The 22,338-nt window shown below is 44.5% G+C and overlaps 1 protein-coding gene across 5 annotated transcripts in view; it reads left to right on the top strand.

The window, feature by feature from the left end:
- The window catches only part of BCAS3 (BCAS3 microtubule associated cell migration factor), a 459,527-nt gene that overhangs the window by 18,169 nt on the left and 419,020 nt on the right, over positions 1 to 22,338 (top strand). For all 5 annotated transcript variants that reach the window (XM_053366622.1, XM_053366620.1, XM_053366618.1 and 2 more), the window contains exons 6-7: positions 1,506 to 1,587; positions 10,531 to 10,603. In XM_053366622.1, coding sequence (XP_053222597.1) covers positions 1,506 to 1,587; positions 10,531 to 10,603 — 155 coding nt within the window. The remainder of the gene's footprint in view (positions 1 to 1,505; positions 1,588 to 10,530; positions 10,604 to 22,338) is intronic.

Raw genomic sequence — 22,338 nt, 5'->3', positions numbered from 1 at the left:
CGACTAACCTTGAACTGATCTCTTCTAGGATTCCATTAATGACCAAATTAATTAAAGCAGGGGTCCTCAGATCTGCTTATTAGGTGTGAGCGCCCTTGGCAGTTCCCTTTTTTTTTTGGAACGCTCCTTTATCCTGCGGTTTAGAGAAGGAAAAACAAAACAGCCTTGGCCTCATCTGAGCAGCGGGAGAGGCTCCTGCAGCTCCTTACATTCTCCAGACAATGGCACTATATATGTAAAACAGTATCATAGCACTTTAAACATCCCAAAGGATCCTGGGAACTGTAGTTTGTTAAGGGTGCTGGAACTGGAGCTTTGTGAGGGGAATACATCTGCTTTAAATATAAGGTAAAAGTAAAGATAAAGGACCCCTGGATGGTTAAGTCCGGTCAAAGGCGACTATGGGGTTTCAGGTTGAGGGAGCCGGTGTTTGTTCACAGACAGCTTTCCTGGTCATGTGGCCAGCATGACTAAACTGCTTCTGGCGCAACGGAACACCGTGACAGAAACCAGACTGCACAGAAATGCCGTTTACCTTCCCACCGCAGTGGTACCTATTTATCTACTTGCACTGGCGTGCTTTCAAACTGCTAGGTTGGCAGGAGCTGGGACAGAGCAATGGCAGCTCACCCCATTGCAGGGATTTGAACCGCCAACCTTCTGATTGGCAAGCCCAAGAGGCTCAGTGGTTGAGACCACAGCACCACCCGCTTTAAATATATAGTGCCGATGGGACTTGGGAAAGAGACTCCAGCTTTCTCGTAAGGAGAGTCCTGCTCGATCAAGCCAAAGGCCTGTCTAGTCCACCATTCTGTTTCCTACCGTTGTGCATCAGATGCTTATGGGAAGGTTCTCCTGCTCGTGACCTCCATTCGCTGGTATTCTGAGGAGTTGAGTTGTATCCAGTGTGTATCCAGTGTTAATCATATTCAGACCGGTTGAAATCAGTGGACATGCCCAACTTACACCCGTTAATTTCAGTGGGTCTGCTCTGAGTATAACTTGGCTATATACATGCCATAATGCCTCTAATCCCAGAGCAAACATGTAGCCATCATAATCTAGTAGTTTTTCATGAAAGCCAAAAATAATGGTTGATTGTTATTATTTATTATTTATTATTTATTAAATTTATCATCTGTAGATGTCAGGGTGGTTCACAGCATAAAATATAACACAAAATACATAATAAAACAAGAACAAAAACAAACCTATAGCCCCACATAAGCCTGTATTGGACTCTCAGATTTTTCAGTTGTTGCAGTGTCTGTTGTTGTGGAAAGAGCTTTTCATCAGGGGAAATGATAGAAGAAATAAATAATTATTTTCCCACCCAGATTACAAGAGAATCAGAACTATTATTTTAATTTTCTGGAGTTCTTTTTTTAAAAAAACACACAAGCAAACACTATTGACACAAACCATTGAAGCTGCTTTAGAATGCTAAGCAAGGGACAAGAAAAGCCTTTGCTAAGGTGTCTGTGCTTATTTATTCTGTTACACAGATCAGCGGCGAGGCTCAGGAACTTTACTCCATCCGACACGGCCCTGTCCGAGCTGCTCGGGTTCTGCCATCACCACAGATTAGTAAGTACAAATCCTGTGTATTAACCCTCCCACCTTGATCTCTTCTAATCATCCTAGTTGCTTGTTGTCCAAATGTTCACACATTCTGTCAACGGAATGTGAGCATCCCTTTTTGTTTTGCCATTCACCTGACCCTGCAAGAGTGACACCTGTGGTTTTTGATGCAGGGTGAGCTGAACCCTCCACCTTCCCTGACTTTCAGTCCCTGTGATTCATTCCTCTGCTTTTCTCTTGGTCTAGCCTATTTCCAGCGTCTGGGATGGGCAAAAGGTTTTGGGCAACTGACTGTGGGGTGGGAACGGAGGGAGCGGGAAGGGTGAAATTTGGATGCTAAACTCAGATCTCCTTCCCTCTCCCACCAAGGTAACCAACAATGTAACCTATTAACACCATGTTCTGCCAAGTATCCAAAGCCTAATTCAGAGGTTTTCAACCTTTTTGAGTCCATGGCTCCCTTGACCAACTAAATTCTTTCTGCGGCACCCATGTGGGGCTCAGGAGCCCAGTTATGTCACCCCTTGCCTGCAGAGCTGGCAGCCTCTCACCTTTTTTCGAACACCCTCCCTTAGTCTTCTCTCCTCCCCCCTCTGGTCTCTGAGCTGCCCCTCCCCCAGCCCCAAAGAGAGGTGTCTCCTCACACTGCCCCATGGGGACTTGTCTGTCCATTCTCAACAGGGCTGCCTGCCTGGGCTCCCTCACCTGCTTGCTTGCTTGCTTGCTTACTCTGAGGCCAGATCAGCTCCTGGCAGCCAGTACCCCATAGACAGCTCCAGGGGCACAATTTGCCTGTGGACCTTGTAGCCAGGGCTGCTGCAACAAACATCTGTGCAAGCCTTTGGGAGGCAAAGATGCGAGAGGGCATCAGAGGAGGGAGGAAAGGAAAGACGGACAGAGACCAATGTTGCCCGTGGCATCCCAGTGTACCATAGCACACTGGTTGAAAACCACTGGCCTAATTCAACAGTAGCTAATGTAGAGGCCTCCCAAAGTTGTTGGACTCCAACTAGCCTAGCATATGTGATCAGTGGCCAGCATATGTGATCAATGGCCAGGGACGATGGGAGTTGGAGTTGAGCAACATCTGGAGGGCACCACATTGTATGTCAGCAAAACAAGCATGTGATTACACAAACATGGCGGTGGCTGTTGCATCTACTTTGGCCATCAGGCAGGTGCTTCAGTGACCGGCTGGGGCTGTGAACTAACAACCTGAATCCGGGACAGAGTTGCCATTTTTCGTTTGCTTAGACAATACCATGTGCTCCACAAATTGTGAATCTGCTGTTGAGTACTGACCTCAGCAGCCCAAGAACCTCTGCTTTGATTCAAAATCAAGTTTCTAGCCTGTATTGTAACAATGAAAAGCTGGCAAATCAGTTTTCGCTTGGTGGTGCTGGCATCTTTCTTTGTGTGGTTTGATATTTTGCTGTACTCTTTTCTATAATATACGAGAACAATTCAGATCAGTTCATAATCATTTAGATTATTTATTGAAACATACAGTGGTACCTCGGATTAAGAACTCAATTCGTTCTGGAGGTCTGTTCTTAACCTGAAACTGATCTTAACCTGAGGTACCACTTTAGCTAATGGGGCCTCCCACTGCCGCCGCTGTGCAATTTCTGTTCTCATCCTGAAGAAAAGTTCTTAACCTGAGGTACTATTTCTGGGTTAGCGGAGTCTGTAACCTGAAGCGTCTGTAACCCGAGGTACCACTGTATTTTGGTTTCTTTTTACATAGCTTAGTTAGAGAGCACAGTGCTTGATTAAAAGCAACCAGATGCATTATTGACCCGTATCTGGAATTAGATGAAAGTAAAGCCTGTAATAGGAGGCCCAGGATAGCCAATGTATGAACCAGGAATTGGGAGAGGAATAAAAGAGTTTTTTGTAAAGAAGGAGTGATAGCCATCAGCAGTGCTGAAACACCATTTTACTGGGGAGCTATTTTTTTAAATATTTTTTTTAAGGTGGCTGGATGTAGTAGGGGCTGCTGGTGGATAGACTTGGCATGTTCCTTGAAAGAGATCGTACCCTGAGATAGGCCACTTGGTTCCCAGGTGTGAAAGGAAAAGCTCAGGCTTTTAACTCTGTGGCTGTTTCAACATTGTAGCTTAATAGTTTGTCAGCTGTGTTGCTAAAGCTCCGTAATCCTTTTGATGTTGGGTTCCTTAGCTGCGCCGTGCTCTTAGGAGCATAAAGCCGCTGTTGTTTGGGTGAATTATTCTGTGCCTTCGTTTTGGGAAAGATACCTGGGTGTATCTGATTGAGCAGGTTCTATAGCAACGTGTGCCTGTGTTTGTGTGTGCTTGTGCTTCCCTGGATTTGAAACTAAGGACGACCCCCTTGAAGTCTGATAGTCCAGTCCCATGGCTTTCAAATTTATCTAGTAGCGGAGGACAGCGGTGGCGTCAGGTCGGGACTTTGGGGCAGGGCTCCAGGGCCTCACTTGCAAGGTTGAGATAGAGGCACTGCAAATGCAACAGGGCCGGCTTAACCTGTTTTCAAGCAAGTTAAGTAATGGACATTGCCATTTAAAAAGCGTAAGACCTGCATAAGGCCATTAAGAACAGAGTCTAAAATTTCCTAACTGCAACCGCTGGTCAGTGGACTCTTTTAAAATAACTTTTTAGTTGGGTTTAATAACTAGAATAATAATAATAATAATAATAATAATAATAATAATAATAATAATAATAATAATAATAATAAAAAATTATTGAAATAAATAGACCAAGTCTTCTTGCACCATTTGTGTATCACAAAAAGTAGCAGTAATATCTACAACAAAAATTAGCAGTAATAACTACAACACATATAAAAAGTTGGCAACCCATGTGATGACCTGACCAATATGTTTTTATTCAGGGAACAGCCCTAAAATATCAATAATTCTGCTCATTGCAGCTTTTGCTACATGAACATACTGCTACTTTACTCCAATTGCAAATTACCCTATCGTATCCTGCAGACATGTTGCCACTGAAAGAAAGCACATGAAAATGGGAGGCAGAAATGAACCTTGTAGTTGCTCTTCCAACTCTGAATAATGGTGTGAAGTGAAACATCTTGCCTGGCCTTGGATTTTATTCCAAATTACACAGAATTCTGCATTGCTCACATCTGTGCCTTTGCTTTTTTAAAAAAGAAAAGAAAATAAGGCAACCTAAAGGGCTGACTTAGTGTGTTTGTCTGTGTTAAATAAAGTAATAATAATTATTTAGGTTGCTCTGTAAAGGAAGGCAGATGTTTAAAACACTTGTATGTGGTCAAGCGTCTTGGGTGGCTGTTCGGCTTGCCAGTCTCTTAATACAAAAGTAATTCTTTAGCAGGCGTACTATGCAAAGCTTAACTTAGAAGGTGACCCAAAAATGGTAGCAGCTTTTAAGCAGCCTACAGATGGGGCGAGGCAGGTCTTGGTTATTATAGTGACATGTTTCTGGTTTGATGGTGGTAGAATGAAAGCTGTCCTGTGTAGACATTGAAGAGAAATTACAGAGCATAACTCTCAGGTCTTGAAACCTTTTTAGAGCTACATATTAAAATCTGGACAAAAGTTCTAATGGGTTCCATGTTTTATGAAGGCGTTTGTTGGCCGGGTTGGATCCCTCAGGTGGCAGTCTTTAAAGATGGTTAAATGCAGTCTTGCTTTACTCAACTGTAACCACCAAACTTTACCTCCTTTTAATACTATTATTAGTAAACGCGGGTGGCGCTGTGGGTTAAAGCCTCAGCGCCTAGGACTTGCCGATCGAAAGGTTGGCGGTTCGAATCCCCGCAGCGGAGTGCGCTCCCGTTGCTCAGTCCCAGTGCCTGCCAACCTAGCAGTTCGAAAGCACCCCCGGGTGCAAGTAGATAAATAGGGACCGCTTACTAGCGGGAAGGTAAACGGCGTTCCGTGTGCTGCGCTGGCTCGCCAGATGCAGCTTGTCACGCTGGCCACGTGACCCGGAAGTGTCTGCGGACAGCGCTCGCCCGCGGCTTATAGAGTGAGATGGGCGCACAACCCTAGAGTCTGTCAAGACTGGCCCGTATGGGCAGGGGTACCTTTACCTTTAATACTATGTTAAGAACTTAGGGGCTGGAGCAAATTCCTCTTCCTACTATTAAGGAATAACTGACATGTTTGATTAAAGGAAAGTGTGTATGTGTGTACACGCGCGCGCACACACACACACACACACACAGGATGGGTCCAATGGAAAAGGCGAAAAAGGGATAGGAGGACCAACCTCAAGAGGCTGAAGAAAGAGGAACACACTTTTTATCATGTCGGAAATATGTTGGGTATTAGTAAAAAGTGAATTCCTCTTCCTTCAGCATCCTGAGATTGGTCCCCCCCTTTTGTCTTTCAATATAAGGGGACGTGCTGCACCCCCCCTTTATTTCCCTCACAAGACTAGAATTCGGGACCCACTGTGAAATTGTTTGGTGATAGATTCACACATTCGGCTTCAACAATAGATTTCAGTAAATGTAGTTTTTTATAAGTTTTCTGAAGCTATTTATTAGGATAAGGGTTAAGAATCAAGTTAAGAGCCACTCTGGCCATAAAACAGCAACATGTGCTGGTCTCAGCAGTAGGCAACAGTGGAGGTGCATCTGTCCTACAAGCAAGTAGAGGTGGGAGAAAGGATGTCAGAGAATTCAGAAGCAGGAGCAAAAATGGTTAATGCCATGGTTCAGAAATCATACGATCAGTATTCAATGTTGTTGCTGTTAGTCCAAACAAAATGTAACTGATTACACACACAAACACACTTACATTGAGATTCTTTTGCAATGAAATGAATGGGGTGAAATAATGTAAGGACCACGTAACTTGCATCATTTATGTAATCAATTTTCTAAGTTTTGTAATTTTGTGACTGTGGACAGTGAGACAAATAATGCCATTTTTGGTGGAAGACAAATAGCAGTGGAATGGAAACAGCACTGCATGCAACAAATCCAGAGCAGAAAGGAAAATGATGCCCTCTTACATCCCTACCTGGGAGAAAAGTGGTATAGCAGCCTTTGCTGACCTGGTGCCGTCCGGCTGTTTTGGACTACAACACCCATCAACCCCCAGCCAGCACAATTGGCGTTGTAGTCCAAAATAGCTGGAGGATGCCAGGTTGTATATTATCTTGCACCAGTGATTCAAATTGGCAAAGTCCCCTGTTCACTCAGTTCCCACCTCCATGTTACTGTATGTGTAGACCAGGCAAGTACCAAGCCAAACCAACTGTGTGAAAATGCCTTTTCACTCTCTTGGCAAGGCTTTGAGCGTTGGGTTGTCTTTTGTATGCATGCCTTTTTCTTTTTTAATTGACAATGGCTCAGTCTGACACAGCTTGTGAAATTCCCTCTGCTTAATGGAAACTTTCATTATGTTTTTTCTTTGTTTCAGTTAGGCTGGATGATGACAGACTCCCCCCCCCTCCCCATTTTCTTTCTTTTTATATAAAAAACCCGAAATTCCTCTAAACAGGATTGCGGAGGAGATGGCGCCTCATTGGCAGGGGAGACAGATTTCATTACTTTAATTGTGTGGTTTATCGGGATCTTCAGCTTTTGCTTTTGCTTTTTTTGTGTGGGGGTGTGGGGCGGGGGGTTGAGGGTTAAATTCTATCAAATGCAACAGTGTTATGACAGAATTAAAAGGATTTGAAATAAAGGAGTTTAAGAGAGAGGCCTTTGCAGCGGGATTTCGGTAGTTTTTGATTTGATGGATTTGCCGAGCTGTGGGCTTAAGAGAGAGAGAGAGAGGACCCCTCCCCCATATTGTCTTTTGCCATTTTGTTAAACATGTTGCACAGGGCAGGTGTAGCGTGGCAAGTTGCACATATGAAGCAAACACACACACACAAAAGCAAGCAAACAAACCATGTAATCCACCCATAACTGAGAAGAATTTAATCCTACCCACCTCCCACTGCGGAATGTAAGAAGGCATCATTTTCATTTTGCCCTTCATTTTCTCATGCAGCACTGTTTCATTTCTGCCACAGTTCGTATTCTGCCCAGAACTACATTATTCACCTTTCTGTTTGCTGTGGCTTAATTAAGTAGGTTCTGTAACCCCCGCATAAGTGGCGGGACGCCTGTAGTAATACAAACCTACATTTGTTGAAATCTATTGCTGAAGCTGAATATGTGGTTTTTGTTGAATTTTACTGTCTCTAAAATGTGAGAGTTCAGTCTCACATGCCACCTAAAACATTTTTTTTTGGGGGGGGGTCTGTTTTAAAATGGATTTAGCATTTGGTTGCTGGTGCCTTTTCATTCCTCAAAATTCAAACATTTATGCTCCATGATTCGGTTATATTTATTTATGAGAGTATTTATAAACCACACACACACACACACACACACACACATATCATGTAATCAAGATGGTGAACAAGAAAATAGTTAAAACATCATAAATGTATGAACTAATAATATGCAGAACAAATGACCAATACTGAATCAGATTAATTTTCTAAAGACACTTGGTGAATTAGAAATGTTTTCAGAAGGTCTTGATTCCCTCTTCCCCTCTTTGGTTTTATTCCCCACCTGCAACTTGGAGTCAACCTTATGTGGCTCCTGGTGTCCACGGAGCATGCTCAATTCTTGGGTTGTTCCTTTGCAAATCTTGGGGTTTGCCTGATGTCCTGCGCCCACTCAGTCGAGGACAACGGTCAGCAGTTAAATTCTTTATTGACAAAAGCATGCATTTACAGCAGCTGCTAAGGTGCACAGAATATGCGCGCGCGCGCACACACACACACACACACACACACACTTACTTCTTGCGACTGTGTTGCTGGCATTAACTTTTCCAGGTTGGTGCCTGGGAGAGCAGTTGAAGCAACAGTGGGGCCACACACATCCTGGGCTTATGTACCCTCGTTAGATGGAGTGTGCTTACACAACCTGAGACTTCTCCTATATGGAAATTGCCACTGTGCTTGCCTCTTCAAGCCCCTTTTAGTTCTAGGAGACAGTGGGGCATGGGAGGTCGGGGTTTCGGCTTGCCCGCCCTTCGCCTGAACAGCCTCTCATTCCACTTCTGACATGTCCTGTTCCCCCTCCTCTGCCACTGACTGCTCAGACTCTTCCCCTTCCTCCAGCCCTGGCTCCTGCCTTGTGGGTGTCACAGAACCCCATAAATATCTGGCTCCTGCTCCTGGGTCCGCCTCCGCCCCCCTTGCTTCTGTCTTATGCTCTACAGAGCTCTGCCAGTCCCAGACACCCAAGCATGCTGGTTTCAGAGGCCCTGAAATCTTACTGTTGAGCTTGGTATTAGAAGAGGTCTAATTAGAAACCTGTTGTAGCCCATGTTAACATTTCTTCCATATTCTGTTCTGTAAGGTGATTCTTTCTGGTATACAGAATATTTGAAGCAACTGGTCTGTTGCAAGTGGCTGTTTTTTATCTTATTTTTAAAAAGAGCTTTAAATGTTTATCAACAGGTTGGTTGAAATAATGCAAATGTGACTTGCAGAAGGCTCTGTTGATGGTAAAACTGTCTGTGAGTCATTAAACGCAGAATAAACCAAGACATAATTAGGAAGGGGAAGTTCCATAGATGATTGGTAAACCTTTTATGCACTTAAATTTGTACCCATTCTCTTTAATCTTCTTGAGGACTGTTGAGTGAAAAATCTGTTTGCCTGTGTTAATGGTTTTTCTCTTTCAGATTATTTCAGATTAATGCATTTAGAAGTACACAGTTAAACTGTGAATTAAGCTTTGATGGAATGGCTTTTCAACAATACTTTCTGTTGATCAAATAACCTGGATTCTAATGAGAGGCAAAACCAACTGTTAAAGGCCCCGCAGTTCACTTTTTAGAACAGGGTTGTTCATTTTGTTGTTCCTCGGTTATTTAATTTCTGAATAGGGAACAGAACATTCTGCACTATAGTCAATTGAGTTTCTTTAAGTGGCCCATTGTTGAATCTTCGCAAATATTGCAAACTATCTTTGCCGGTGCCTTCCTCCCTGCTTCATAGTCACGTTGATCTTGCATAGTGATGGACATTGAGTTATTTCAGGCAACTGGTTTATACGGCATTTATCCTGATTTGTTTACAGGATGGTTAGACTATGAACCTTTCCAGACTGGTTTTTTGGGGTTGGTGTGTTCTGCAGCACATCATTGGCACAATAATAGTGCATTAATGGTGGCTCTATACTGGGCCATCCCCACGTAATTTGGCTTTATTAGTTGTTCTGTTACACTTCCTCAGTGTTACTGTATTATTGGTTTCTGGAGAGGTATTATTGTGCTAAAGTGTAACAAAAAGAGGAACAGATAGCACCATTGCCCGGGACATTTGTGCTATGAAAAGTTACAGGTTTTCAGCAGGAAGCTACAGGACATGCACTCATTGGAATGGAAGCAGTATGTCCATCCTGAAACTTTTGCATCTGCAAATTGTATTGAAAGCAGGATCGTATATAACTGCCCTGAAGCTATCAGGAGCACAAATCGTCAGGAATGCACAATGAAGAGGGCTCCTGGAGGGCCCTTCCTTGAACATTAGTTCAGATTTGTTTAGAAAATATGAAACCGAGCATTCAGCCTGCATCTGTCCTGATTTGCTTATGGGGTGTTTTACACGTCTTCCCGCTAACCATTTGTTCATTCCACACTTTTTGAACCATTTGCTCGTCGCTTTCCAAACCACAAAAAAATGTTTTGATTTGGGTGACAAGAACCATTTAATCCACTTTAACTGTGCAGACATAAAATTTCGGTACGCCCTTGAATCTCTCCCACAACAAAAGTGACCATCTGGAGGTACCTACTGTTGTGTATGCAGGTATTGTGACTGGTGAAGCCATAATTTGCAGAGGACAGGCCTCTATTTCAAGCACTGGCAAAAAAAAAAAAAAAAAAACCAAAATATTATTCGAATGAAGAAGTCATTTTGGATTTTTGTTTTGTTTTTGTTTTACTCTATTCAGGTCCTCAGAAGAGTGATAACTTTGCTGAGAAGAGGCCTCTCCTTGCTGTGTGTAAAAGCATTGGATCTTCTGGGTAAGTTGACTGGTTCCAGATGGGTAGCTGTGTTAGCGCTGGTTGCAACAAAACAGAACAGAGCTATGTGACACTTTAAAGACCCAATTCAGAGCCTGCTTCTTCCTCCATCTTCTGTTAATTTCTTAGTTGATTCTTGGATATTAATTTTCTCTATGATTCATCAATAGTAACATCTCCAAAGGATAGCAGGTGTCTTCCCCCCTGCCCCCAAATACTCCTTGCTCCCTCAGCTTTCAGACACAGCAGGTTGCATCTGACCAACTATGTTGTACTCAGAATTAGACCCATTGAAATTAATGGACCAAAGTTTATCTGAGAGGCCAGTATATTTGTATTTAATGGCTTCAGTCTAGACTAATTTGGGGTTTATTCATGCTTCATCTTGTCCCTGCTGCTTTCCCCCAGGGGAAACTGCTCTTTAGTGCTCAATTGGCACAAACAGCAATTGAGTTTTCTGTGGATTGCTGTGTGTTTTGAGCTAAAGAGCAGGTTTCCCCTGGGAAAGGAGCGGGGCAAGGGGACCTTGAAAGTGTGGGTCAAGCAGAAAGCCTCTTGGACTTGGCTTTCAAGCTTAGGACAAGCAGAAGTGTTAGCGAGTCTGTAGTTGAACTTGTTCCCACTGAAATCAGTGGCTTTAAGTCATGACTAATTTATCTGGATCGAATCCAAAGTGTATAGCAAATCCTTGCTATGTTGTTTCTAAGACTATAAAACAAAGAACAGTTTAATAGCCAATTGTAGCAATGGGTGGATTTTCCCCCTCCTTCCTTTTAACAAACAAAAAAGGAAAGAAAAAGCTGTATTCTGTGCCCAGTACCACATTCTGCACTTTTCCTACTGCAGTGGTACCTCGGGTTAAGAACTTAATTCATTCTGGAGGTCTGTTCTTAACCTGAAACTGTTCTTAACCTGAGGTACCACTTTAGCTAATGAGGCCTCCCACTGCCACCGCCGCACAATTTCTATTCCCATCCTGAAGCAAAGTTACTATTTCTGGGTTAGCGGAGTCTGTAACCTGAAGTGTCTGTAACCCGAGGTACCACTGTATTCTGTGGAATTGCAGCCTGCACACAGCTTAACCAATGAGACACGGAGTTGCACATCTTCCAAATCTCTCATTCCACTCCCACCAGGCTTGCTCTTAAGATGTGCCTGGTGGATGGCGCCTATTGTGTTTTAGCTGCTTTGGGTTGGGGGGAGAGAGGCTGTTAACTGATCGTCCTTTAGGATATGTTTACAACTCCCAACGCTGTTTACACTGGAGATTATACGCTTGTCAGGATGTTTATAATCCCACCAGCAGCCTTTTTGGTCAAAAGGTCTGCACGTACTTAGGGGGCCACAAATGCCGCTTTGCGGTTGTCTGCAGGGACTTCTCTCCATAACTTACATCCAGTCCCATCCTCCAAGGTAACCCAAGAAGCGTTTGGAAGTCAGCCCAGGGGCAAATGGGGATGTCAAGACCATAGTTGAGCCTGCATATTTTGTGCTTAGTGGGGGCAAGGCAGGGGAAGATTATGCGTCAAGGGTAGTTGAGCTGCAGTCATTCCTAATTATGTGCTCCGCCTTTATTATTTGGTTTCTTCTTCTTCTGCAATGGGTTAGAGCAAGGAGCTAGGTTGCATCCGACCATAAAGTCCTCTTTACAGCCTCCTCTAGCTTTGGTAGGCATTGCATAATTATGTATTGCCCACATCCTTTCATGCCCTTCTGGGAGCCACATCATGAGGACTAGAAATGTGGGTTTAAAGAAAAAAAGTTGAGAGAATGCTGAAATTCTAGCCCATCGGCTGGGTTTTGGGGGCCTTATTGCAACCTTTTCTCATGGGGGAGGTGCTCCAACCCATTGAACATTTGGTTGCCCTTTTCTGCTTAGAGAATAGGAGAGTTAAGATGGGGCATGACAGACGTGTGTAGAAGTATTCATGGCATGGAGAAAATGGACAGGGAGACATTTTTCTCCCGCTCATATATTGCTAGAACTTGGGGGGGGGACATAAAATGAAGTTGGATGTTGGAAAATTCAGAACAGATAAAAGGAAAGGCTTTTTTCACACACCACGTAGTTATACTGTGGAATTTGCTCCCACAAGAGGTAATGGTGGCCCCCAACTTGGAAGGCCTAAAAAGGAGGAATATTAATGGAGCATAAGGTTATCCCTGGCTTCTAGCCATGCTGGCTGTGTTGCGCCTCCACTGTTGGAGGCAGCATAGCTCTGAATACTAGTTGCTGGGAGTCACAAGTGGGAAGAGCACTGATGCACTCGGTTCCTGCTTGCAGGCTTCCCATTGGGAGAATCTAGTTGACCACTGTGAGAACAGAATGCTGGACTTAATAGGACATTGGTGTGATCCAGAAGGCTCTTCTTAACATTCTTTTCCTGTCAGCTGAACAGCTAAGCAACATCTGCTGTCGAAACTCAGGATCTGGGGTTGGCATGGTGCTCTGGCTAGGTTTGTTGGCCATTATCTGCATGGAGTTGAACCCTGTGGTTGTATGCTCCAGGCTCTCTGGACATTGTTGGATTCTCACTCCCATCAGCACCAGCCTGCATGGCAATGCTCAGGACAATGGGAGTTGTAGTCTGGCAACTTCTGGAAGGTCGCAGGTTCCCCATCCCTGCTGCAGGTGAAGAGTAGTTGCTGTTGGTGTCTGTCAAGCTGTCTCTCAGGAAATCTCGCTGATCATCTCATTGAGCTGCCCCAGCTAATGTTTTGAAGGTCAGAGATCTGAAAGCTCCACCAATTTGGAGGGAGGAAAGCAAAAGAGGGCAGCATACAACATTTCTTCCACCTTTTGCTCAAGGGCCTCTGCTTCAGCCTGCAGAACTGACCTAGTGTAACCCAGTTGCGTGAGAGGAGGATTGCAAATGGGGCTTCACTTCCTGCCCTTGCACCAGCAGTGGTTAGTTTTGTGCTGACCTGAGATTACTGAGTCAGTACATGTGCTACATTTCTCAAGCAAGAAAACAAACAAAGGTCCTCCAGTCTCTTCTGTTCCTCGTAAAATGCCTTCACACAGAGCTGTTGCATGAGACCCCATTTGGTAACCTGCAGATTAAGTGTTCCTTGCCATTTTGTACGCGTTCCAAGTGAGCTGTTGTGTCCTTGCAATTTATATGCTGCGTGTTCTCTTTTCTGCCCACCCCCAATATTAAATTACCGTTCTCTCTCAATCCAAAGAAGCCCTTGCATGTGGAAAAAGAGGTATTGTTATTCCTTTTCGAGCCGGCCCTAGCGTTATGCAGTGAGTAAGACAACTGCTTCAGGCAGCAGGTCCTGAGGGGTCAGGAGTGAACAGGGCTGCGTGGGCTGCACAATCTGCCTTGCTAGAGTGCTGCTCTTAACTGTGATGCTGGGCCATATTCCATCACCAGGACTGAAGTAAGGTTCATGTGCCACCAGTTGGGTTGACTTTTGCATGTGGAATAAGGGCAAATTTAGTATGGCATAAGCTTTTTGTGGATCAGAGCCCACTTCCATTTTTTTAGCACCAAACAAATTAAAATAGTAAGTAGCAACATTGATCCTTGGGTATTAGTAAGTGCCTCAGCCAGCATTTCATGGCATATTTTTTTAATGGAGTTCCCTTCCTTTTTGTCCTTGTAAATCCAGGCTCCAAGCTGTGAGTTGCGTGGGCGTAAGGCAAGGAGCCAGGCTGTATTAAAGGTGACTCATAGTCAACTCTCAGGCCTATACATGGTTGTCTTTTTCGTGTGTGTGCTACATTTACGGGGGCGGAAGCGGCATATACTGTGAGACATGCGACTGTGGCAGGCGCCTCTCGATTGGAGGGGGGTAAGAGTTTCTGGTTTAAACGATGAGAATTCTGCACACATTCCAATCTACTGCACGAGAAGGGCTTATTTACAAACATGTTAATATACTGTTTAACTGTCTCTCACAGTTCCTGGAACAGCTGCTTTCTGTTCCATCACTTGCCTTTTGGTGGGACTCTTGAGAAGGGTGAGCTCCTCTTAAGGATGATTGGGCACCTAGTAAAGGGCCTATGCGAGGCACGGGGGCCGCATTCCCCCAGGAGCCACCTTCCGGGGGCCGCACGCCAATGGTGGCAAGAGCCAGTGGTGAAAGAGAACAGGCAGAGCTTTGTTACCATAGATTACAATGGCATTGCTCATATACCAAAGAACATCAAGTCCAGCATCCTCTTCTCACAGTAGCCAACCTGATGCCTATGGACAGCATGCATGCAGGATCTCTGCACAACAGCCCTTCTCCCCATTTCTGCTCGTGAAAATCCACCAGCATTTTAATGCAATTTTCTTTCTAATATTAACTCATTTGTATGTGTATACACATTTTTGCAAAGCAGCCCCATCCTAAATTAATGCAATTTTGTGTTAATTTAACTAACATATGCATTTGTATGGACGTTTTTATACACATTTTTCCGCATATTACTTGGCTGGAGGATCACATTGCAAAATTCAGAAAAGTGCTTACTTCAAAGGATGTTTGCGTTTCAATTCTCATATTGTTTTGTAAAGTGCATTTTCTGCACACTGAATCATATTTCTCCCCAGTTCCTAGCTTTCAGCAGCTTGTCCCCTGTGTAACAAGGCCAGCCTAATCAAGGCATTGCCTTCATTTAGGTGTTAGGTTTTTTTCTTATGGGTCAATGCAGCTACTTTTTTTTTTTTTGCTTTATATATGACATGTTTAGTATGTGTTCTCCACCCCTATGTGGCTGGAGTTCAACCTAGGACAGGGATGGGACACCTCAGTTCCTTGGGCCCAGTGTGGCTCTCCAGGCATCTCTGTCAGGACCTTGGGACTCTCCTCAGGCCACACCCCTTGCCAGCCCTGCTTTGAACCCTCCTTGAGTGTTTTTGCCTGGCTTGAGTGTGTCCTTGAACTCTGATAATGCTTCTTGCTTTCCTGGATGGAGAACAGAAAGATGCATGAATGTGTGGAAACTAGCCCATGTGCAGAAAGGTGAAATTTGCATTTGTTACTATGTCTTCTTTTGCCTCTGGCCCCGCATGTGGCCCCTGGAAGGTTTCCTAGGAAGGAATCTGTCCCTTGGGCTGAAGAAATTTCCCCACCCCTGTCAAGGATATTGCATGTTCCCAGGGTGCTTGTTGGCACCCCCTTTTCAGAGATTGCAAAGGTTCCTACTGCCTACCCCCTCCAGTAGGCTCAGGGGCCAGTTCCAGTACTCCATGGAGTCATAAAAGCGCTCCACATCACACTCCGGCTTGATCCTTGCCTTGACATTTTTTCCACACAGACCCCCCCAACCTCTGAAAAGGGTCTAATGGAGCCTGCTCGGTTCCCCTGCATCATGTGCTCCTGCTGGCATTGCCCCCTCCTATTCCAACCACTGAAAAGGATGCAGCCTTGATGCACAAATGGAAAACAGATTGTGTCTCCTGGCAGACTTTGTGATGCTGGATTCATTGCTGCTTCAGCTAACTTTGGGGCCTTAGATTACAAGATTTGCAAATTGAAGGAAAACCCTTTTTCCCCCCTCAACCCCAACCCTAAATGAAGGAACATCTGCAGAAACTCTGCTTTTTAGCACAAGCTTGGAGAAGCAGCATCGAGAAGAGGAGGCAAGTTGGGGTGGGGGGCAGATCATGAAGAAAACTCGTTGAACAGCTTGAAAATATGTTGAGCAGGGGAATATAAGAGATTAAAAATACATGGAATCAAACTTGAGTTATTTGAAACGTGCCCCCCGCAAAAGACCCTGAAACTAATTGCTTTCTCAGAAATTCAGGAAGTATTTAGTGATGTTATGTGCAGTAGCAATTGGGATGTTTAAGGAGCAGGAAAACTAGCTGAGCCTTCCTCTTGGTGGTGTTTGCTTGTCTGCATAGGGATACATTTTGGAATCTTGCTGTGAAAGAAATGTTAATACTGGGAATCCCTGATAATCCTCAGCAAGGCCTCTACGGGCCTGAATAATATGTCATCCACACTGTTTCAGTTAAGAGGTATTTTTATTTAGGCTTCTAAAACTATGGTGTTGTAGCAAACATTAGTCATTCTCAGAAGGGAATGCCTGTGACTAACACAGGCCCAGTAATTTCAATGGGTCTACATTTAGTTGGATTATACCCATAATTATTTCTAGGCCCTGGCGTCAGCAGACATCACCTTTTGAAACTGTTGGGGTTCCAGCACCTTGGAGAGGCCTAGCCATGAAGCCTGCCCCTGGAACCTTATCCTTTTTAACTGTCCAATCAGCACCGGGAAACTGAGTCTGGGAGCTGCCATTTTATTCAAGGGCATTCTGGGAAATTTGAAACATCACCTGCCTGCACCCAGCCCATTCAGCTGTCACCACTATCAGATAAGCCTGTCAGGGTCATGGGCATAGAAGGAGGCTCTCTAGAGAGCATTTAAGCTGGAATTGGGCTTGATGGGAACATTGCTGTGGCATAACAGACTTGAGAGAGAAGAGGCGCCTACAGGCTGTTCATTGCAGCTCTCTTACTGCATGATGAGTCTGGAAAAACCTTAATTTGGACAAGAGAGATAAAAGGCGAGGGATCTATCCATTGATGTTCTACTCAGAGTAGGCCTATTGAAATGGATGGGCCTAAATTAGTCAAGTCCATTAATTTCAATGGATCTTCTCTGAGTATGACTAACATTGGATATAATTGTCTTTAGCTGTTTTCATTGTTTTACGGTTGTTTGGTGTGCTTGTTACCCTAGACTAGGCATAGGCAACCTCGGCCCTCCAGATGTTTTGGGACTACAATTCCCACCATCCCTGACCACTGGTCCTGTTAGCTAGGGAGGATGGGAGTTGTAGTCCCAAAACATCTGGAGGGCCGAGTTTGCATACGCCTGCCCTAGACACCTTTGAGAGGAAGGCAGGATTTAAATTTCAACAACAACAACATAACCCATTAAAACCACTGCCCCTTGTCTTACACTGGTATCACCACCCCCACCATCACCTGTATTTATATCCCACCTTTATGCAGACTAAAGGCAGCTTTAACAAATTAAAACAAGGCAGATAAAATACAAAAAAACTAAAAACACATAACAGAAAATAGTTAAAAAGTAATTGAACTATATCAAAATAATGTATGCCACAGAACTCATAAAAAATGGGTACATTTTGCCTCCACCTCCCTAAAACAACGCCTGTCTTCATTTGAGCTTTTCTTACACACTGATCTTATGCACACTCACATACACACTTGCAGCAAAAGAACAGGGTGTACTAAATGGACCAATGACCTGACTGAGTGTAGGGCAGTTTCGTGTGTTCCAACATGTACAGCAGAGATGGGGAATACATGCTGCTAACCCGCACAGATGCTAATGAGCTACAGTTCCCAGCATCTAGTATGGCCAGCAGATTGCAGATTATGGGAATTGCAGTACAACCTCTGGAGGGCCACAGGGTCCCCATCCAAGGAGCCTGGAAAGAAGATAATGCAACTTCAGTTAAACATATGGAGGTTTAATTTTTTGTTTGAAGTGAGCTTTTGTGAAAATCGCACTTGGAATATTTTCCGGAGTCAGTTTATTAATAAAGTACCTTGGAAGCTGTTAACATTAACAGCCTGTTTCAACTGCAGGACATTTATGGACGTGCTAATGTTTGGCAAAGAAGCCATTTCAACAGGCAAATATTTTTTTTATTAAAAAAACACACCCTGGTGTTTAAAGCTGAACTTTATTACTACCTTTAATCATGTGTGTGTAATTAATAGAAACCCACTGCCATTGCGTTACAAGCCATCCATCTGTGGTAGTTCTTGATGGGAGACTCCAGTGTTCAGCCATGAAGGATCTGTGGTTCATAATGTTTTTAAAGAAGTGTCTAGTTGTGAAATGCCTTGGAAGTGGCAAATTGGGGGGGGGGGAGGGGGCTGTTCTTCCCCACCCCACTTTGGGTGGATCACCCAGGAGAAGGGAATTAACCACGATGAATAAGCTTTTTGTTCACAGTTCTCCAGTGTCGGATCTGAGTAACTCTGCCACTGCCCCGTAATTTAAAAACTGGAATGTCTGTGTAAAGGCTCCTCTCGGTGCCAAACAGTTACCCAGTGAAATCGGAGGCTGGTTTCGAAGTTTGAATCTGAGGAGGGAGCACTCCAGCTTTGCAGTCAAGGCACCTAGAAAGGGTGGTTGGCATCCTGCCTTGTTGCATTTGGATTTCATCCTTCCTCAAAGAAGCTCAGGGGGAGCGTATGTAGGTCTTTGCTTATTTTATCCTCTTTGCAAGCCCATGAGGCAGGCAGGGCCAGATGCTGGTTGAAACAAGATTTTAGCTCCAGCGAAGTCCCAGGACTTGCAGCAAAGTTCACTTCCTTAAAATAAAATGAGATTTGTGCACTTCTTACAAATACGTGTATCTTAGTTCACGGGCAGGGAACCCTCAGGCTACATCCAGCCCAGAAAGCATCTTCTGGTTGCCCGCTAGCCCCCTCCCAAAATAAGATCCCTATTCCTTTTGCTTTGGGTGCATACACAACATGCATTTAAAGCACATCTCCCCTGCCCCAGAATCCTGGGAACTGTTGTTTGAGAAGGGTGCTGCAAATTGCAGTCTGTGAAGCAGGGGCAGCCCTCCCCATTTCACCACCTGACGTGAAATGGGAATGTAACCCCCCCCAAGGCACCCCCCAGTGGCACCACCACCAAAATGCTTAGCCAGTTAAAAATTGCATGTGCAAAATCTGCAAAGGGAGCTGGAAATGGTAGCAACATTGTGGACAAACACTTCACCTACATCAATTCAAAATGTTGTCATAAATTTGTGTGCGTCTGTGAAAAAACCCCCAATCTTTCAGGTCTGGGTTCCCCAAATAGGCTGCCTGTCAACCATCTCTGTTCTGTTGCAATATCCCAGAAAATTGTGAGAAATTGCTTCAAAAACAAACAGTCGCCCAGTTCCCTGCTCCCCAAAACCTCTCTCTCCAATAGGTCTGGTGAAACGTTTGCAGAACTTTTCTTGTGAACTGGTGTGCAGTTCTCCTCCATCTCAAGAACTTTCATCATTCTTTCCCCCACGACTTCTGTTATGATGCCTAAAAATAGGTTTAAATTAAAACTTGCTCGCTTTCCCCCAAAATTAAGCACTCTGTTGGGACCTATAGGGAAACTGAATGTGTGTGTGAGTGTGTGTTGTCTCGGCAGGGGCACTGGAACCCACCCAGTTAAAACATTAAGCAACAGCCGGCTGAAACCACAGGTTCCATTTGCTTTCAGACGTTTCATATGTGGCTTAGGTATGGCAGAAAGGTTTGGCCGGGGGAGAAGACTTTTAAAACCATTTTGAATGCATAGATTTAGCAAAACGTCTACAGCTGAAATCTTGAGAGGGTGTGTATTAAGAGATGTGGCAGCAGCCTTAAGCCCTGGGGGACAAGGAGGGAGCCGCAAATCTAAATAGGAAGTTCTGGGATGCTAATTTCTTCATCACCTTGCCCCAGCCATAAACTGAGATATGTGTGCCTTCTAAGGCAGGGTTTTCAAAAGTGGTGCCTTTATCCCCCCACTCCCGAGAGGAAGGGCGTTACAGAGAGCTTGGTTTGCAGGCTGGAGGAATGCTGGCAGTGTGATTTGTGTGTGAAAAGGCACAGGAATAGTTAGGAGCAATATGGCTGTTCTTCACTTCCACCATCTCCATTAGATTTCTCACAGACCCTTCACCATAAGGTCCCAGGGTGGGTGACAAGGACATAAAACACAGTATTTAATACACTATTAAAATCTGTTAAATACCATTGGCTACTAACCACGATGACTATGCTCTACCTCCACTGTTTGCCTCTGCATGCCAGTTGCTGGGGATAACACATGTGGAGAGTCAGTGTTGCACTCAGGTCCTGCTTGCAGGCTTCCCCTTGAAACATCTGATTGGCTACTGTGAAAACAGGATGCTGGTGCTGGCCTGATTCAGCAAGCCAGCTCTTATGTCGACCCTATTAATATTATTGTCTATGACGGATGTCTTCTACCTCCAGGAAGCTTTTGGTAGACCTTCTCTATCTAGCAGGGCCCAGTGGCAAGTCTGAGGATGGGGTCAGTCAGGTTCCCGAGAGTACTTCATTGTTAGATTGAGTCTCTAGCCTGCATTTCCAGCAGCTTGGCACATGGGGCAACTGTACATAGAGCTGAAAGATAGAATCATAGAATTGTAGAGTTGGAAGGGATCGCAAGGGTTATTTGTCTAGCCCCCAGCAATGCAGGAATCTTTTGCTCAACGTTGGGCTTGAACCCACAGCCCTAAGACTAAGAGTCTCGTGCTCTACTGCCTGAGCTATCCCAGGGACATTAGAAGCTGCCTAACATTGGTCTATGTGACTGCGAAGGGAAAGAATAAAGGTTGGGGGCTTCAAGAGATCGTAGGGTGCAAAAGAAGCTTCTGATGTATGATAGTGTGAAAAAAATGGTTTGGGAACTATGAACCTCATATGTACAGAGTGCGCCTCTCTTGCCAATGTGGGACCTCTGTACAGCAAGCCCACAACTTATGCACATTTAACTTGTGCACATTCAGGTTTACGCTCTTGGCAAAAAAATCAAAAGTAGAATTGAAAAAGGGGTGGAAAGGAGGTGAGCATCTGGGCAAAAAAGACTCTGGCAATCCCACCTGCCATTGCACCCAATGTGTTTTGACTCTACGCGATTTTGGCTTTACTCCCAATCCCTGGGATGCAACACCCTGCGTAAGTTGAGGACTTACTGTACTTCATAAGGTGATTCCACAGTACAATGTGAGAACAGGATGTGGCACTAAGTGGGCATTTTTTATTACATTTTATGATTTTATGATAATGATTAATAAGTGTTGATTATCTGTGTTGCTATTTCTTGACTTGGCTTCATTGAACGGGTTCGATGACAACTTTATCAGCTCATCAAAGGGTCAGTGAACTCAGACTGGCAGCAGCTCTCCAGGATTTCATTCCCAGCCTCATTTCTTTGAACCTGGGACCTTCTGCATGGAACGCAGATGTAACCCTTTTCCTGGTTCTACATCCACCAGCTTCTGACAGTTAGGCATTTATAACTTTTAAATAACACAAGAGCTGTCCTGCCTCTCTCATTTGCCTTCCTGTGTCCTACAGGCTCCAGTGTCAAGTAGTTCCCAGTTGTGAGGCTGGGGCAAGACAATAGAGATGTGAGCATCTTTTCTGGTAGGCCTGTCTGAATTACAAATGTACTTTGATTGGTTAAAAATAAAGCCATGACAATGGCACTTTAAAGACCTGAGATGATGGGACCCTGGATGCAAGGCAGAATTTTCTGAAGCTTCCAGAAGTTTCCACTGCAACGTGTGCAAATTAGGCATAATGTTTGAACTCGTGTCCCATCCCATCCTTCTGCTGCCCTGTGCTGCGTTGTCCTCCGTCTGCATTGGAGGACTAAAGCAAAACATCCGTCTTGAGAGCTTTAGCAATTGGCCAGATGAGCCCATCTGCCGTGTACAGTTGCTTTTTCACAAAGGGCAGCTGTCCTGGCCACTGGAGCGGGGGAGACTCTGCTAATCCTGAACACCATCAGAGGGGCAATCAAGCCGGCCCAAGGACTACTCTTTAAAGAAAACAAAACCACTTAAAATTATTAAATAATGTAACCGCTATCAAGTTAATTAGAAGAGGAACAAATTCCACCAAAATAAATGTGTTTTCAATATGGGCTTTCTTCAGGACGGGGCTGGCGGTGGGGGTGGTGGTGCGGGGAGGGTACAGTACAAACCAGGGAACGAGAGGAAATCTTATTTCTGGCAG

Source organism: Podarcis raffonei, chromosome 15 (assembly GCF_027172205.1).
Source record: "Podarcis raffonei isolate rPodRaf1 chromosome 15, rPodRaf1.pri, whole genome shotgun sequence".
Classification (NCBI taxonomy): domain Eukaryota; kingdom Metazoa; phylum Chordata; class Lepidosauria; order Squamata; family Lacertidae; genus Podarcis; species Podarcis raffonei.
The sequence above is the reverse complement of the archived record's forward strand: the minus strand, read 5'-3'. Positions and strand labels throughout refer to the sequence as shown.